The 19,495-nt window shown below is 42.3% G+C and overlaps 1 protein-coding gene across 4 annotated transcripts in view; it reads right to left on the minus strand.

Moving 5' to 3' along the window:
• Window positions 1–19,495, minus strand: part of MCF2L2 (MCF.2 cell line derived transforming sequence-like 2) — a 201,161-nt gene that overhangs the window by 94,079 nt on the left and 87,587 nt on the right. For all 4 annotated transcript variants that reach the window (XR_009544755.1, XM_060172039.1, XM_060172040.1 and 1 more), the window contains exon 14: window positions 14,863–14,951. Coding sequence is in view for 3 of the 4 variants with exons in the window: in XM_060172039.1 (XP_060028022.1) it covers window positions 14,863–14,951 (89 nt within the window). In the remaining variant the exon portion in view is untranslated. The remainder of the gene's footprint in view (window positions 1–14,862; window positions 14,952–19,495) is intronic.

Raw genomic sequence — 19,495 nt, forward strand, 5'->3', positions numbered from 1 at the left:
GGAATGGTAAAATCTCACAGCAAGACCCAGTGCCAAAATAAAGTGCAAGGACAATCTTATGTTCATCCTTTTTTCTTTTAAAAGAAGACAGTATTTTGGTCCAGCATAAGGATCCTGGTTCGAGCCCCTGGCTTCCCACCTCCAGGGCGGTCACTTCAAAAGTTGTGAAGCAGGTCTGCAAGTGTCTTTCTCTCCACCTCTCTGTCTTCCCCTTCTCTGTCGGTTTCTCTCTGTCATATCCAACAACAGCAATAATAACAGCAATGACAACAAAATGGAAAAAAATGGCCCACAGAAGCAGTGGATTTGTAGTGCAAGCACCGAGCTCCAGTGATAACCCTGGAGGAAAAAAAAAAAAAAAAAGGTAGTATTTCAGGCTTTGGGAAGGCAGCTTAGTGGCAGGAAGTTAAGACTTGAATGTGTGATCTTCTGAGTGGTGCTCTGGTTTGCTCTCATTTTCGTGTGAAGTAAATAAATACGATCATATTTAAAACGAAAGATATTTTGATAAAAGCTATACATCTAGTTGCCTCTGTTACTTACATTTGACTGGAGACTAGAATATATTTTTGTGAGTCAGCATAAATATACAATAAACACCAGCCCCAAAACACAAAGCCAGCTCCAAAGCTCGCTCTTCATGTTTCCACTCTCCAAAGTAGTTTCTTCATATTTCCTACATAAAGCTGAGCTGATCACTATAGCAGTTAATGCTAGGGCAGATTCCTTTCTAGTCCCCCCCCCCCCCCCATTATGCTACTATGTCTGAAACACCCACTGGCCTTTGAGCTCCAGGCTTTTTCTTTTTCTTTTCTTTCCCTCCCTTTTCTTTTCCTTCCTTCCTTCCTTTGTTTTTGCCTACAACATGCAAAGCAGGGCTTTCATAAAGACCACAGTTATTAACACAACTTCTTCTCACAGCAAAAATTGTTCCTGTTTAGAAAATGGATTATGCTTTGTCCAACCCTATTGGTCTACTGTAGTACGATGAATTGCAGAGTTTTTATTTCATTACCTCATAGTGGAAAAATAACAGTTGGCTCAGGATATGGTCTTTGTCACCTCAATAATAAATGGTGACATTTAACTTTTAGACTGTTGTGCGTGCATGACATGACCTCAGGAACGTGTTAAAAGGTCTAATAGATGTGGTTGTGTCGATCTATTATTCTGTAGCCCTGTATCTGTCAGGATAGAGGAAGAGCCCTCCACTCGCCAAGCTGACGAGACACAACAGCAGTACCACGGGAGACATGGCAGAAAAGAGCCCCAGCTGTAATAAGAGGTTGTTGGAAGGCACTTAATTGCCCATCACTGTTATACTAAGGTTTTGGCAAAAGTGTTGTGTTCTATCTATTGCAAGGACTTACAAAATCTGAACACAGTCTACAAGGAACATACATATACACATATTATAATTTATAAGGAGAGACACATTTCTGGTCTTTACCCTAGTTTCTCACAAAGCTTCTAAGACACATGGAATTTCCTAAGCATTAAGACTGATATAGTATCTTGAGATTCACAACTGTCCCCTTTCAAACTACACAGGAGTTCACGTCAGTGAGGTGACTACTGGGTAGCATAACGATTGGGCTGCCTACAAGGAAACCAATTATAATGATGAGAGTTAGCATTTCTAAAGGGAAAAAGAGTCTGGAGACTGAGTTCAGTCACCAGTGATGAATGAGTTAGTCAACCAAGCCTTCAATACAACCCAAAAAGATAGAGTTCAGAGAGCATTCAAGTTGGTGAATACTTGGAGATTGGGGAGATTGATGAGCTCAGAGAGCATGAAGCCACACACCTATTCCTACATTCCTTGTTCTAGTGTCTCTCTACTTAGCTGTTCTTGAATTCCTTTTATAATAAATCACTAATCTGATAAAATGTTCCTCTGAGTTCTATGAATAATCCTACCAAATTAACCCAACCAAGAAGAGGATTATGGGAATGTCTGATCTACAGCTGTTTATTCAAAAGAACCTAGACTTGGACTTGCAACTGCTATATAATGGGCACTGGGGAGGGCAGTCCTGCAGAACAGAGCCACTACCTAGTGGAATCACAAAGATCTCCAGGTGGATGGACAGTGTCAACTGGGGGGGGAGGGTGTGTGTACAACACAGGGGCCGGGTGGTGGCACACTTGGTAGAGCACATATGAGGTTATTTTGTGGCATTTTAAGTTTGTTTCAAGATCCATTTTATTTATTAATGAGAGAGGTACAATGGGGAAGGGAGAGAGAGACCAAGACCTAAAGCATTACTCTGGTACATGAGATGTAGGGGATGGGATTCAGGCCTCGTGCTTGACAGTCCAATGTGGGGCCAGGTGGTGCTACACCTAGTTAAGCACATGTTACAATGTACAAGAACATGGGTTCGAGCCCCTGGTGCCCACCTGCAGAGGGAAAGCTTTGCGAGTGGTGAAGTAGTACTTCAGGTGTCTCTCTGTCTCTCTCCCTCTCCATCACCCCCTTTCCTCTCAATTTTTGGTTGTCTCTATCCAATAAGTAAACATAATGATAAAATAAAATAAGGTAAAATAAATCCCAATTCTTCATCCACTGCACCACCTCTCAGTCTGCTTGGCATTGCAAGTTAATTATGAAAACCAGAGAAAAGAAAGAAAAAGTATGACGAGTAGGAATCACTGAAAAAAATTATAGAAGTGTGAGCATAGGAAAGAGAAAGAGACCTCTGCAAAGGGTATCCCTACAATCCTGAATCCGGGGTGATCTTAGAAAAAGAGTCCCAGAGAGGAAACCCTCAGCCAGGAGAAGGGACAGCTCTGCCTTCCCCCTCCCCTGATGCAGAAAAGAGAAATTTTCTCTCTATGTGTGTGTCTCTCTCTCTCTCTCATACTCAGTAGGTTCTGTTTGTGGAGAATAAATAGGAAGGAAAACTTCTGAAAAATAGGAGCCAATGTGCAAAGGTGGCGCAATGGAGAGCATGTTAGACTCTCAAGCATGAGGTCCCGAGTTTAATTCCTAGTTTTATATATGCCAGTGAATGTTTCAGATTTTTCTCTCTCATTAATGGATTTTTTTCAAAAATAAAAAAAGATATATAGGTAGGAACCACTTAGAAAATGTATGCTGCGGGAGTTGGGTGGTAGCTCAGCAGGTTAAGTGCATGTGGCACAAAGCACAAGGACTTGTGTAAGGATCTGGGTTCAAGAGCCCAGCTCCCCACCTGCAGGGGAGTTGATTCACAGGTGGTGAAACAAGTCTGCAGGTGTCCATCTTTCTTTCCCCCTCTGTCTTCCCCTCCTCTCTCCATTTCTCTCTGTCCTAACAACGACAATATCAATAACAACAACAATAACTACAACAACAATTAAAAAAACAAACAAGACAACAAAAGGGATAATAAGTAAATGTTTAAAAAAAAAAAAAAGAAAATCTATGCTGTGAGTGGCTTCTTATAGCAGGCTGGTCAACTTTACTTGTTCCAGCTCACTGGCCAGTTCCACCATATCTTTGCTAGTCTGTACTGGCAACACCCAAAGAAAAGATTTCTTTGGATAACAGAATAGTCAGTTTCTTAGTTGGGGGGGGGGGCAAGAATTTCCTGAAGGCTTGAAGGGGCTGTCGGTGGCTCACCATCTATGTGTTGCTGTGAACCAGTATCAGAATAAGAGGCTGGTTATCAATCAGGGAGACCAGAGGTCTATTCACATCGCAGGGTTGAGAGACAAAACTTCAGAGACTCTTGCTGGTTGAATCAAGGGATCTGGGTTGGGGAGCATCATGAGTGGTGGAGTGGTGCTGTGGCCTCCTTCTCACTGTGTCTTTTATTTATATATTTATTTATTTATTCCCTTTTGTTGTCCTTGTTGTCTTATTGTTGTAGTTATTATTGTTGTCATTGTTGTTGGATAGGAAAGAGAGAAATGGAGAGAGGAGGGGAAGACAGAGAAGAGGAGAGAGATATAGACACCTGCAGAGACTTCCAGAGGTGGGCCTATGGAGCAGCAGCAGCTGTGTTTCTCTCTTCTCCTCTCCTCTCCTAGTCAACTAGGAATACCAAAGGAGACCACCTGGGAACGCAACAAAACAGGACTAGAACAACTTCAGGAACTCACCAAATCACTGGTGAGTGCAAGCACGTGTGGATCATGGACAGAGAGGAGCCTAGGGAGAGATTAAGTGGCTGGTAACAGTCCGGCAGTTTACCAGTTGAGACACCACCTCCAGTCTGTTTTACCAACAAGGGGATGGCTGAAGGGAGGAGAGGACTCCCCTAAGACTCACCAAATACAACTGTTGAGTCTCGATTGCTACTGCCCTCAGAATCTGGAGCAATGGCAGGGAGGCCCTGTGCTGACACCAGGGGACAGAGAACTAATGAGGAAACTCAGGAGAAAATCTATACCTTGGTGGCCTAGGGGCTGTGAAAGTTTCTTTGCATAAACACTGGATTCTATCTGCCCCACCCTGCATTATATCTTGGTCAGGAGTCAGTGATTAAGCTAAGAAACCTACTTATAGTTTAAAAGCATTCAGGCTCCCATAGCCTACAGGGAAGAAAAAGAACAAAAGAGGCTTTTAAGCCACTGTGCTCCAACTCAGGGATTAAAATAATATTGAAACAACTGTCAATTTCCACAACGGTGAACCCTTTAATTACCTGACTTAGACACAAGTCAATCTGGGAAAGAGTGATCAGTAATTTGAAAAGTACTGAGAGAAAGACCTCATAACATATAGTATAAAATGGTTAAACCAACAAGAAGAAATTTGGAGAAATGAACATATAGTATAAAATGGTTAAACCAACAAGAAGAAATTTTGGAGCTGGACAAGAGTCCAGCTCAAAACCCCCCAAAGGTTGAAGCACAAAATAATGAGGTCTACATCCAAACACTAGTTAAGAAAATAGTCACAGGAGTGAGTAGAGTTTGAAAGAATTGTTATCAGAAATGCAGAAACAACAAATGAGACCTTGGAAGAAAACACTAATTATCTCAAGGTGATTAGAAACCTGAAAGCTGAAATAGCTGAGCTAAGAACACAACTAGCTGAACAAGCTAAAACAATATCAGAACTGGGAACTCCAGAAAACAGTAGAGGGGAGAGAGAATAGAATCAATGAGGCTGAAGACAGAATTAGCAAGATCAAGGATGAATTAGAGACAACTCAAAAAGAAGTAAGAGATCTCAAAAAGAGATTAAGAGATATTGAAAACAACAACAGAGACCTATGGGATGACTTCAAAAGAAATAATATACACATTACTGGCTTACCAGAGGTAGAAAGAGAGTGAGGGGAAGAAAGCATTCATCAGGACATAATAGCTGAGAACTTCTCTAGTCTGGACAACATAAAAAACATAAAGGTTCAAGAAGCCCAGAAGGTCCCAAACAGAATTAACCCAGACTTAAAGACACCAAGACACATCATATTTAGAATGCAAAGGAATAAGGATAAAGAAAGGATCCAAAGGCTGCAAGAGAAAAACAAAGAGTCAGCTACAGAGGACAATCCATAAAATTAGCAGCAGACTTCTACACACAAACATGACAGGCCAGAAGAGAATGGCAAGATATCTACTGAGTGTTCAATGAGAAAGGCTTTCAAGACTACTGTATCCTGCTAGACTGTCATTCAGACTAGATGGAGGCATCAAAACCTTCTCAGACGAGCAACAATTAAAAGAATCAACTATCACCAAGCAGGCCCTGAAAGAAGTTCTGAAAGGTCTCCTATAAATATTTGGACCACCATAAATAGGCCATATATCAGAACACTCTAAAAATCTACAAGAATGGTGTTAAGATATTTTTAATCGTTGATATCAATAAATGTCAATGGCCTGAATTCACCTATTAAAAGGCACAGAGTAGGAAGATGGATCAGAAAAAACAACCCAACAATATGATGCCTACAGGAAACCCACCTAATTCAACAAGACAAACACAGACTCAAAGTTAAAGGATGGAATACTATTATACAGGCCAATGGCCCACAAAAAAGGGCAGGAACAGCTATTCTCATATCTGACATGATAGACTTTAAAATAAATAAAATTTAAAAAGATAGGGATGGACACTACTTAATGGATCAGTGGATCAGTCAATCAAGAGAACTTAACAATTATTAACATCTATGCACCCAATGAGAAACCATCTAAATACATCAAACATCTACTGAAAGAACTACAGCAACTCAGTCATAGTAGGGGAATTCAACATCCCACTCTCTCAACTTGACAGATCATCCAGGCAGAAAATCAATAAAGACATGAGGGAGCTAAATGAGGAGATAGATAAACTAGAACTATTGGACATTTTCAGAGTCATCCATCACAAGAAACTGGAATACACATTTTACTCAAGTCCACATGGGTCATTCTCAAGGATAGACCATATTTTAGGTCACAAAGACAGCATCAGCAAATTCAAGAGCATTGAAATCATCTCAAGCATCTTCTCAGACCACAGTGGAATTAAACTAACATTGTACAATCAAAAAAAGATTCGTAATAGTCCCAAAATGTGGAAGCTCAACAGTACACTACTTAATAACTACTGGGTCGAAGAGGCAATAAAGGAAGAAATCAGAATGTTTTGAGAGTTCAATGAAAATGAAGACACAAGCTATCAAAATATCTGGGACTCAGATATGGCAGTACTGAGCGGGAAGTTCATAGCCATACAAGCACACATTAGGAAACAAGAAAAAAGCACAAATAAACAAGTTAATTGCACATCTTAAAGACTTAGAAGAAGAAGAAGAACAAAGGAACTCTAAAGCAGCCAGAAGGACAGAAATCACTAAAGTTAGGGCAGAAATCAATAACATTGAAAATAAGAAAACCATACAAAAGATCAACGAAAGTAAATCTTGGTTCTTCAAAAGAGTGAACAAAATTGATAAACCTTTAGCCAGACTCACAAAACAAAAAAGGGAGAAGACTCAAATAAATCAGATCATAAATGAAAGAGGAGACAACACAACAGACACTGCAGAAATTCAACATATCATGTGAGGCTTCCATGAACAACTATATGCCACCAAGCTAGAGAACTTGGAAGAAATGGACGATTTCCTAGATACCTATGAACTTCCAAAAATAAGTAAAGAAGAACTAGATAACATGAACAGGCCCATCACAACTAAGGAAATTGAAGCATTTATCAAAAAACCTTCCCAAAAATAAAAGTCCTGGACCAGATGGCTTTACAAAGGAATTCTACAAAACCTTCAAAGAAGAACTAATACCTCTTCTTTTAAAAGTCTTCCAGAAGATTGAAGACACAGGGATGCTACCTTCTAGCTTCTATGAAGCCAACATCACTCTGATACCAAAAGCAGACAGGGACACAACCAAAAAAGAAAACTACAGACCAGTATCTCTGATGAATATAGATGCTAAAATACTGAACAAAATTCTAGCCAACCGGATACAGCAGCATATTAAAAAGATTGTTCATCATGACCAAGTGGGGTTTATCCCAGGCATGCAAGGTTGGTTTAATATATGTAAATCAATCAATATGATCCACCACATCAACAAAAGCAAGACCAAAAACCACATGGTCATATCAATAGATGCCGAGAAAGCCTTTGACAAAATACAACATCCCTTTATGATCAAAACACTACAAAAATGGGAATAGATGGAGATATAGACACCTGCAGACCTGCTTCACTTCTTGTGAAGCAACTCCCCTGCAGTTGGGGAGTGGGGGCTCAAACCGAGATCCTTAAGCTGGTCCTTGTGTTTGTACCACCTGCACTTAACCCACTGCACTACCGCCTGACTCCCCCTCTCTGTGTCTTTTCTATCCCTATTTTATTTGAATGAGAGAGAGAGTGGGAGATGGAGAAAGGAAGGAGGGAGGGAGAGATATTCCACAGCACAAAAACTTCCTCCAATACAGTGAGGGCTGGGCTCGAGCCTCGGCTGTGCAAATGGCAAAGCAGCACACTGTCCAAGCGAGCTATTCTGCCAGCTTTCTATTTCTCTTTGTCTCTCACCCTCTAGAGACATTTTTAAGAGAAAATTAAATAGAAAAAGCAGGAAAGAAAAAAAGAAATGCTTCCAGGAACAGTGGAGTTGTGCAGGCACCCCAACAATAATAGCCAAAGGGGTGGGGTGGGAGGATAAGGAGGAACAGCAGCACATTTTACCAAGAGATTACAGTAACCAGCCACTCCTCCAGATTCCACCTCCAGTTCTAGCTCTGTTGCACTTTCCATTCAGCACAGGGCCTCTCACAGTCTCAGCACCACCAGGGATAAAACAGAGGAAGCACCGGCTTCCTTACAAGGTGTTGAGGACTTAGATGAAACCAGGCACAAAGTAGAGTGGGGGCCTCGGCAGGTGTGAAAGGCCCTCCCTCTGCTCCTGTCCAGTTCCAGCCAGTTTGTTCAGCAGCCTGCAGATGCCACTGCCAAGAGCTCTAACAGGTGCCCGGGAATACTGCTGGCACTGCGGCTGGGCTCTCCTGCTGCCCTGTGGGCCATCAATAAAGTGAAAGGAATGTTCATCAGTCTTTGGCTTCTTTCCTGAGAAACTTGTGAGATGAGCAGCTCTGTGAGACAAGCTCGAGGCTTTCCGCTTGTGAGGAAGAGTTCAGGACGTACCCTCTCATTGCCACCAACAGCCACAGTGACTCTCATTTCTACATCTGTGTCCATCTACCTGTGGCTTTGTCAGGTGACACCAGAGAGCCACAGGTAGATGGACACAGACTCACACACACACACAACCCTGGGAGGCAGGCTCCATGTGCCTGGTTTTCCCATCAAGGTCCCGAGCACCTGTCCACATGAGGTATACAGCCAGAGATGAAAGAAAGGCTTATGAGGTACCAATTTTCTGGTAATAACAATTTAGAGAGCAGAGAGTCATAGGGTAGTATAAGGTGAGAGGAACAGACTCCAGTCACGACTGGTTCCCACTTCTAACTCCTTTATTCTCCTGGGGGCATTTGCTCTGGCAAACAAGGATGGCCCTTTGTCATGGTGCTTTTCTAGACTGGCTGTGGCTTCCTGTCCTCTTGGAGCTCAAGACCTAGGTCAAAGGGATGTCAGAACTGTCACATGTCACTGTGGGTAAGATGTATGCAGCTCCCATCCCCACCAGTAGTCCTGGACAGATGTCACATGACAACCTTTTTTGACAAGACAGAAATTGTGAGGGGCAGGGAAGACAGAGATAAAAGAGATATAGACAGAGAGACACCCACACCATGGCTTCATGACTCATGAAGCTTCTCCCCTGCAGGTTGGGGACCAGGGGCTTGAACCTGGGTCTTTGTGCATTATAACATGAGTGCTCAGGCATGGGTGCCAAAACCCAGTCCCACTTAAAATTTATTTATTTATTTACTAATTTCTTTTTTAAAAGGCTTTTAAACATTTTTTACTTATTTTCCCTTTTGCTGCCCTTGTTTTTTGTTGTTGTAGTAGTTATTATTGTTGTTGTTATTGATGTCATTGTTGTTAGATAGGACAGAGAGAAATGGAGAGAGATGGGGAAGACAGAGAGGAGGAGAGACAGACAGCTGCAGACCTGCTTCACTGCTTGTGAAGTGACTCCCCTACAGGTGGGGAGCCAGGGGCTCAAACCAGGATCCTTACACCGGTCCTTGCGCTTTGAGACATGTGTGCTTAACCTGACTCCCACTAATATCTTTTTAAATTTATTTTCCTTTTTTGTCTTGATAGAGACAGAGAGAAATAGGGGGTGGAAGAGAGACATCTGAAGCACTGCTCTCTCCTACTGCTTCCCCAGCCCCCGCAGGTGAAGACTGGAGATTTGAATCCAGTTCCTCAGACATGATAATGTATGTATTCTTCTGGGTGTACCACCACTCTGCTCAACTCTGAATTGATTTATAGGTCAAGAATTAATACTGGAATCTCCTTTGTTCCCACCTATGTTCACAACTGCATGCATTCTGCTCACACTTGCTCAGTTTGGGTCTTGAGAAGTCTGCCCAGCTAGGGACTGGGTGATGGCGCACTTGGTTGAGTGCACATGTTACAGTACACAAGGACCTGGGTTCTAGCTCCTGGTCCCCACTTGCAAGACAAAAAAGCTTCACAAGTGGTGAAGCAGGGCTGCAGGTGTCTCTCTGTCTCTCTCCCTCTCTATCACCCCCTTCCCTCTCAATTTCTGGTTGTCTCTATCCAATAAGTAAATAAAGATAATTAAAAAAAATAAAAGTCTTCCCAGCCTCTATTTTCCAAACTGAGGAAGTGTGGCTGCTTCTGTTCCTCCCTGCCCTCTCCAGGGCAGTACCTATCATGTTATATATCACACTGATGGCATATTTACAGCTGTGGGAAAGGCCTTCATTAAATACACAAGCAAAGCAACAGTGAGGGAGAAGACAGCACGAAGATGACTGCAACATGGACTCAGGCCTGTGCGGGACCCAGGTGGTTGGCGACCTTCCTGAACACACAGAGAGTTGGCACTTTTTAAAGTGGGGTGGGCTTGGAATCTGAATTTACTTTAAAAATTATGATCATTACTACTACCATTATTTTACCACCAGGGTTAGTGCTGAGGTTCAGAGCCAACACAACTCCACAAGTACTGGCAGTTTTGTTTTTTTTTCTTTATAGAGGGCATGAGTCAGAGATAGAGAATGACAGAGATGGGAAAGAAAGAGAGACACGCAGCACTGCCTCATGAAGCATCACCTCTGAAAGTGGGTGTCGGGGGAGGGGAACTAGGCTCTGGATCTTGTACATAAGGTGTGTGTTCTATGAGGTGAACCACCACTCAGGTCCTGGAGTTTAAATTTTAAAAAAGGTGGGGAGGAGGAGGAGGAAAGAAGGCAGGGAGGGGCGGAGGGGAAAACCAGCACAGCTGAAAAAGGAAGAAACCACAAGTTGGTGCTTCCGCTTTTAAATGTTTCATTAAAACAAAAGTGTCCACTTTTCAGAGCTTTCTGGTTCCACTAAACATTTCCTGATCGTCCAGGCCTCTGCTCCCGCACTGTCTGTTTCACCCCTAAGCAAGGTGTGTAAGCACTTCTCAGCTCTGGCTTGGAGAGATGCAGATGATTGAACCTGGGACCTCAGAGCCTCAGACATGGAAGTCTTTTGCAGAACCATGAAGCCGCCTCCCAGGCCTTGTCCTAAATACTTTTAGGTCTGTCAAGAGCAAAGGAACTTTATATTTATTGCCTCTAGCCCCTTTAACTTCTTTACACTAAGTAAGACAAAAGCACTTGTATTTATTATTTGCAATGTTGAAGTGATTCCCCTGGATTCTTTTATATCAAGACCCCCACAGACTTAACAACTCCCATGGCATCTTTATAACACACACAGGGCAGAAACATGTTGCCTACGATGAGCAAAGTAAGTCAAAGATGTGTGGTGAGTTCACATTACCCATCAGTGGCATATGAGTCCCAAGGTCCTAGAGCAGAATCTGGGCTTCACTTGTCACACCCTAACCTTCACAGGTGACATTCTCTGAAGCCCCAGGGACAGAAAGGATAGGCTGCTACTCAGTTAAATCTTTTGCTTTACACTTATTTGTTTATTCATTTACTCATTTGTTTATTTGTTCATTCATTTGCCACCAGGCGTTAACAGTTTCCTCTGGGGAGTTGGTGCCCTGACTACTCCTGGTGGTCATTTCTCCCCCCTCTTTTTAATAGGGAAAGAAAGAAACTGAAAGAAAATAAAAAATAGAGAGGGAAGGAGAGAGGGAGGGAGGGAGAGAGAGATAGAGAGAGAGAGAGACGGAGAGAGAGACAGAGAGAGAGAAAGAGAGAGAGAGCCACAGCACTGCTTCACTGCTGGTGAAGTTTCTCCCCTGCAGATGGGGACCAGGGGCTTGAACCCGGGTCCTTGTATATTATAATGTGTGCACTTAACTGGGTGCACCACTGCCTGGCCTCGAGCATCATCCTATCAAAAAATGACATTACCACAATCCACAGCTTCTTCATGTTTGAGATCCTATAAAATTCAGCTCTTGGAAGTACTCATCTGTGGTACACTTTGATGTTCACATCTTCTGGAAGGGACAGTTGATATGAAACAAGAGGACACAATCTATAATCTGTTGGTAATTATAGCAGCGAGCTTCTTCTGTCAACAACTTACATCGGTAAGAAAAAAATAAACCCACACTTATGAACATCTTATCTTAGATAAGGGGGCCAAAAGTATTATATGGAGGAAGGAGGTTCTCTTCAATAAATGGTGCTGGGAAAAATGGGTTGAAACATGCAGAAGAATGAAACTGAACCACCTTATCTCACCAGAAACAAAAATCAACTCCAAATGGATCAAGGACATGGATGTTAGACCAGAAACTATCAAATACTTAGAGGAAAACATTGGTGGAACACTTTCCCACCTACACCTCAAGGACATCTTTGATGAAACAAACCCACTTGCAAAGAAGACTAAAGCATAAATGAACCAATGGGACTACATCAAATTGAAAAGCTTCTGCACATCCAAAGAAACTATTAAACAAACAAAGAGACCCCTCATAGAATGGGAGAAGATCTTCACATGCCATACATCAGACAAGAAACTAATCACCAAAATATACAAAGAGCTTAGCAAACTTAGCACCAAAAAAGCAAATGACCCCATCCAAAAATGGGCAGAGGATATGAACAGAACATTCACTCCAGAGGAGATCCAAAAGGCTAACAAACATATGGAAAATTGCTCCAGGTCGCTGATTGTCAGAGAAATGCAAATAAAGACAACATTAAGATATCACATCACTCCAGTGAGAATGGCATACATCAAAAAGGACAGCAGCAACAAATGCTGGAGAGGCTGTGGGGACAGAGGAACCCTTCTGAACTGCTGGTGGGAATGTAAATTGGTACAGCTTCTGTGGAGAGTAGTCTGGAGAACTCTCCAAGGCTAGACATAGAAGTTCCATATGACCCAGTAATTCCTCTCCAAGGACTCCTTAACACCCACCCCAAAAGATATGTGTACACCTATGTTCATAGCAGCACAATTCCTAATAGCCAAAACCTGGAAGCAACCCAGTTGCTCAACAATAGATGAGTGGCTGAGAAAGCTGTGGTATATATACATAATGGAATACTATACAGCTATTAAGAACAATGAACCCACCTTCTCTGACCCATCTTGGACAGAGTTAGAAGGAATTATGTTAAGTGAGCTAAGTCAGAAAGATAAAGATAAGTATGGGATGATCCCACTCATCAACAGAAGTTGAGAAAGAAGAACAGAAAGGGAAACTCAATGCAGGATATGACTAAAATTGGAGTAGGGCACCAAAGTAAAAACCCTAGGTTGAGGGTGAGGGTGGATGCCTAGCTTCATAGGGTGGGGGGCGGGGGAGGAGGGGCGGGATGGGACATAGTCTTTTGGTGGTGGGAATGGTGTTTATGTAAACTCCTATTAATTTGTAGTCATATAAATCAGTATTTAAGTAATATGAGAGGGGAAAAACTGATTGAATGTCCCAAACTTTTTAAAGCACAGACTGAGTCTTTTTAATACATAGGCTGAGTCTTTGATATGTTGACACTCTTAAAAGCTTAGTCCAGGGAGAACAGAAGCAACTGGTGGTACAGCTATATACAAATAATGTCAAAGGACATAAAATATGGTGCTGGTATGTATGATACAGCAAATCCTAACAAAGGGATTTTTCAAAGTTAACCCAATTGCCAAACAATGTGATTATAGCAATAACTAGCTATTGTCTTCTTAAACCCTAAGACAGCAGGAACCTCCCACTTCCACTATAGAGCCTGTATTTCCCCCATACCTAGAACCTCTGGGGTGGGGCTCACTTTCCTGCATGCTTCTCCCAAGTCATATCAAATGATCTTGCATCCGCCGATCCCAACCTAATCAACACGAGTACCACTTCAGCATGCTTCACTTTAGACTGTGTCCAGACACGTCAGGCATAGAATGCCAACCCTTCACCCTCATTACTTGCGTGAGACCTTTCCTTTCATAGTCAACAATATTAATACCTCTTTCCCATATTAGGGAGCTACTTTCTTCCCTGATTCAGCTTTCTGGTCCTTTTCCCAGTCATGACATCATCTCTTCAGACAATAACTTGGATCCACTGGCATATCAGATTTCAGGCTCAGGGGCAAAAAGAAAAAGGAAAAAAAAAAAAAAACCAAACAACTTGTATAGCACAGGCCCTTTGGAATTTAACCAAAATATACCTACTAGCTACCTGCAAAATGGAGGACCCCCCAATTCTTCACCTGCACTATTCCAGCCCTTAGGTCCATGACTGGTCAACAATTTGTTTGGCTTTGTATGTTAACTCTTTTGTCAACCACTAGGTTCCAGATGCTAGCATGATGCCAACCAGACTTCCCTGGACAGACAACCCCACCAATGTGTCCTGGAGCTCTGCTTCCCCAGAGCCCTTCCCCAATAGCGAAAGAGAGAGACAGGCTGGGAGTATGGATTGACCTGTCAATGCTCATGTTCAGCAGGGAAGCAATTACAGAAGCCAGACCTACAACCTTCTGCATCCCACAATGATCTTGGGTCCATACTCCCAGAGGGTTAAATAATAGGAAAGCTATCAGGGGAAGGGATGGGATATAGAGTTCTGGTGGTGGGAATTCTTCAAAGCTGTACCCCTCTTATCCTATGGTTTTGTCAATGTTTCCTTTTTATAAATAAAAAGAATTTAAAAAAAAAGAAAAAAAGTGATATTGCAACTAAGGAAATAGTTCAGCTGTTAAAGCATTGGAATTGCAGGCCAATTCCTGGTTTCTGGTTTGATCTGGCACATGTCCCAGAATAGTGCTCTGGTGTGGCTCTCCTCTCTGCCATATGTGAAACTCTCTTGTGAATATACAGTAAGTAAATAACAACTCTTAAATAAAGATCGCTTTACCTTGACTTCAAATTTGGCTTCATCTTCCTTTTCCAGGGAGTTCGGATTGGTCTCCACATAGAGTTCCTCAGATGTCTTCTGAACAGGAGCTAGAGGGAGGCAGAAAACTTGCCATTAATTCAACTACGTGGTGGAGGAGTAACTCAGAGTAGAGAACCTGCATGGGAGATGGGGCTGGACCACGTTGATGGAGTTGGTTGGCACAGCTCAACAGAGTTGCTATGGTGCTTCCCAAGGAGGCAGATAAAATTGAAAGTGAAAATTATATAAATTAAAAAAAAAATGAAAGTGAAGGAGAAATGTAGAGTTCTTAACCAAAGACACTTGACATTTTATCTAAAGAGATAAAGGCCATACACAGCGCCACATGAAATATCAAACTACAACAGATCAGCACATGCAGTGTTGACACGATAGCTGTTTCTGTAATTGCAATTTTATTTGATTGTTTGTTTATTTATGTCACCAGGGTTATCTACGGTTCCTGTTGGTCTCTTCTTCTTTTCCTTTACTTTTTCTTTCTGTTTTTTTCTTTTTTAATTTGACAGGCCAGGGAGAAACTGAGGAAGGGGCATGGGAGACACAGAGGAAGAAAGATGAGACACTACTCCGCTGTTTCTGAAGTGTCCCCACTGCAGGAGGGAGCAGGGACTGAAACCTGGGTCTTTGCAAATGGTAGTATGTGCACTTAACCGGTGCACCACTGCCTGGTCCCTGACTTATTTATTTATTCTGCCTCCAGAGTTTTCACTGGGGCTAGGTGCCTGCACTACAAATCCACTGCTCCTGGAGGCCATTTTTTCCATTTTTGTTGTTACTGCTGTTGTTGGATAGGACAGAGAGAAACTGAGAGAGGAAGGGAAAACAAAGTGGGGAAATAAAGATAGACATCTGCAGACCTGCTTCTCCGCTTGTGAAGTGACCCCCTGCAGGTGGGGAGCCTGTGCCTGAGCTTCACACTATATGTGCTTAGCCTAGTGCATTACCACCCAGCCCCTATTTGTTTTTAAGATTTATTTATTTAGGAGAGAGAGCAAACCAGAGTACCACTCTGACACATATGAAAGATGCAAGGGATTGAACTCAGAACCTGACACTTGGGGGTGTAATGCTTTATTCATTGCACCACCTCCAGAGCCACTGTCATTCTCATTTCAAAGACTTAGCTGAAAGCTCACTTTCTTCATAAAGTCTTACCAGACCATTTCAAACTATAGACTTTTTCATTCATTGCTGCTTCAGCATTTATCATTGAAGTTGATGGTATTCTTGAATTAGAGGACCACAGTTAATTCTAGGTTTTACAATCTGTTGAATTTTTTTTATTACCTTTATTTATTTGTTAGATAGAGACAGCCAGAAATTGAGAGGGAAGGGGTAATAGGAAAGGAGAAAGACAAAAAAAAAAAAAAAAAAAAAAAAGGAAAGGAAAGGAAAGGAGAAAGACAAGAGAGATACCTGCAGCCCTGCTTTACCACTAGCAAAGCTTTCCCCTTGCAGGTGGGGACTGGGGTCTTGAACTGGGGTCCTTCTGCACTGTACCATGTGCGCCAAACCAGGTGTGCCACTACAAGGTCCCATTTTTTTTCTATTATAAAGGTAACTGTGGGTTTGGCAGACAATATCATGGCTCTGCAAAATACTCTCATGCCTGAGGCTCTGAGGTCTCAAGTTCAATTCCTAGCCCCACTAGCGTTGAGCAGGGTTCTGGTCTTTCCTTAAGTATCTCTCTTTCTCTCTCTAGAGAGAGAGAGGGTTATCTACTGCTCTTGTTGGTCTCTTCTTCTTTTCCTTTACTTTTTTCTTTCTGTTTTTTTTTTTTTTTAATTTGACAGGCCAGAGAGAAACTGAGAAAGGGGCATGGGAGATACAGAGGAAGATATATATATATGGAGAGAGAGAGAGATAGCTTGTTAAAATCAATGAAAAATATTTTAAAAAATAAAGGTAGTTGTGCTTATTATTAAAATTTTGTCAACTTGTATATTCCCTTATAGTCCTCTCTGGAATACTCTAAACCCCCCCCCCCATTTATATAATAATGCTGTGACCACATAAGGGGATGTCTTACATTTCCTTATCTGATGAAGCCATTGCTACCACTGAAAAAGGTAAACAACTCTATAAAGAATCAGCTAGCTGACTCTGGATGGGTTGGGCTTTCTTACTCTTCTGTCAGTTCCTGTCTCCCCTCCTCTGCATCTCAAGCCCTGGAAGATAGCCTTTTGCAGACCTCACAGCACTTGGTGGTATGATGAGGACTTGAAGAGACAAAAGCCCCATCAGGCCTTGAGGGTTTCTAAGCCAGCTTTACCAGAGGGCTGCAGGGAGGGGGGGGGGGCAGGTAACAAAGCTAGAAAGTAAGTGGTACTGTGAGTCCTGACTTGCTACCATCACAACCTATGTACATAGTTCCTTTGGGAAACTCACAGGACACATGTGATGAACCCAAGAAAGAATGGAATTGAGCATTCCTAAGTCCCATGGTCAAAATGCTCTCCAGCTAATGCCACCAATGCACTTCTCTGATTCCACTCTGTGGTGGGTTTGATGGCACCTGACTATCAGATCACTCCCAACCCTCAGATTATATGAGACAGCGAGAAACAGCATGAGCTTGGGCTGGGTGCTAGTGCACCTGATCAAGTGTACACATTACAATGCTCAAGGACCCAGGTTCAAGCCCCCTTATCCCCCAATGCAGGGGGAAAGCCTTGCGAGTGGTGAAGCAAGACTGCAGATCTCTCTCTCTCTCTCTCTCTCTCTCTCTTTTGCTTCCCTCTCAAATTCCAGCTGTCTCTATCCAATAAACAAATAAAGATAATACAAAAAAAAAGTAAAAAAGAAAAGAAACAGCATGGGCTTGTGGGTTTCTCTTTTGATCGGCTAGTTATGGCAGAATCTAGAGTGCTGTTCCGGGCTATATGGCCACTGAAGCTACTTTACATCCACGGATGATCCTGAGGGCTCCTCACTCGGTGCAGGATCTCTGCAAACAGTGACTCCAGGTGTAAGAACCAGGTGCTAGAAAAGCAAACACTATAACTGGGGACTCCTAAGACTGAGCTGTTCCTGCCCATAACACTGCTAAGTGCAATGAGCAAATTAAAGGCAATGGTGTGAAGGTCATACGGCTAGAGCTGAAGTCTAGATTTTTTCCCCCCATGCATGATGCAGAGACATTATCTGAGTAATGTTTGTCTTAGCTTCACTATATGTAAAGTAGGGAATAATGAGAAAGGTTACAGTCAGAATTGCACTAGGTTTTAATGAACTAATAGGCACAAAGTGTTGAGATCATGATAAGTACTCAGCGCGCACACACACACACACCTGTATATTTTTTCACTTTTTCTTTGAATTTCAGAGAGGTAAAAATGTATCCAAAGCTCCCAGGTAACAAGAGGCAGAACTGAAATGCCAGCTTCCATTCTGTGCCTGTGTCTCTTTCACTGTGAAATGCATTTGTTTACCCTGGCATGGATTCAGTTCCTATGGAGTCAGACAAATGTGTTTGAAAATCTTGCCTGAGTCCACATTCAGTGGTCACTATCTAAAACAAACACACAGGATTGTTCCACAAAATGGCTAAGTTGTCTGACAGAGACTCATGGTGCCTGTTCAGACATGATAAAGCTTATCCTCGGAGGGTCATGAGCCCTTATGAGATCCTGTGTTTGAAAATTTGAGAAACACTCCATTGTTCCTGCTTTATTGGCTATAATGTGTTTCCAGAAAACAATGTAGGAGACAAACTGGACAGAATTTCGTATTCGTAAAGAGTCAGGTCCCATATAGGTCCAGCATGCATTCTACCCCTCAGCTATATTCCCAGCCCCTGATATTTTATGAAAACAGAAGAGGTAAAATACCTAGAAGATAACGATGGATGTGTATGAGCTTAATAAGAGTTTCAAAAGCGGGAGTTGGGCGGTAGCACAGTGGGTTAAGTGCACGTGATGCGGAGTGCAAGGACCAGTGTAAGGATCCCAGTTTGAGCCCCCGGCTCCCCACCTGCAGGGGAGTCGCTTCACAGGTGAAGCAGGTCTGCAGGTGTCTGTCTTTCTCTCCCCATCTCTGTCTTCCCCTCCTCTCTCCATTTCTCTCTGTCCTATCAACGACGACATCAATAACTACAACAACAATAAAAAAACAATGAGGGCAACAAAAGGGAAAATAAATATTAAAAAAAAGAATTATAATACTTAAAAAAAAGAGTTTCAAAAGCTATAAAATAATGGGAGAGATTTATTTATTTTAAATGTACTCATTTGTTTCACTGGATAGAAACAGAGAGGAATTGAGACGGGAAAAGGAGATAGAGAAGAAGAGACAGAGAGACTTGTGCAGCCCTGCTTCACCACTCTTGAAGCTTTTCTCCAGTGTAGGAACCAGAGGCTTGAACCCAGGACCTTTACACTGCAATGTGTGTCCTCAGCCAAGTGCACCACCACCTGGCCCCTGGGAGATATTTACATCATGTTCAAGAGAAACTGATTCCTAGAATGTATAATTTTTAACATTGAAATTCATGTAATTTTACTGTAAGCTACCATATTAACAGATAAAGGGGAAAACCTACATGATCAGAGCTGACAAAATAGCTCATTTGCACAGTGCACTGCTTTGTCAT

The sequence above is a fragment of the Erinaceus europaeus genome, chromosome 14 (genome assembly GCF_950295315.1).
Source record: "Erinaceus europaeus chromosome 14, mEriEur2.1, whole genome shotgun sequence".
Classification (NCBI taxonomy): Eukaryota; Metazoa; Chordata; class Mammalia; order Eulipotyphla; family Erinaceidae; genus Erinaceus; species Erinaceus europaeus.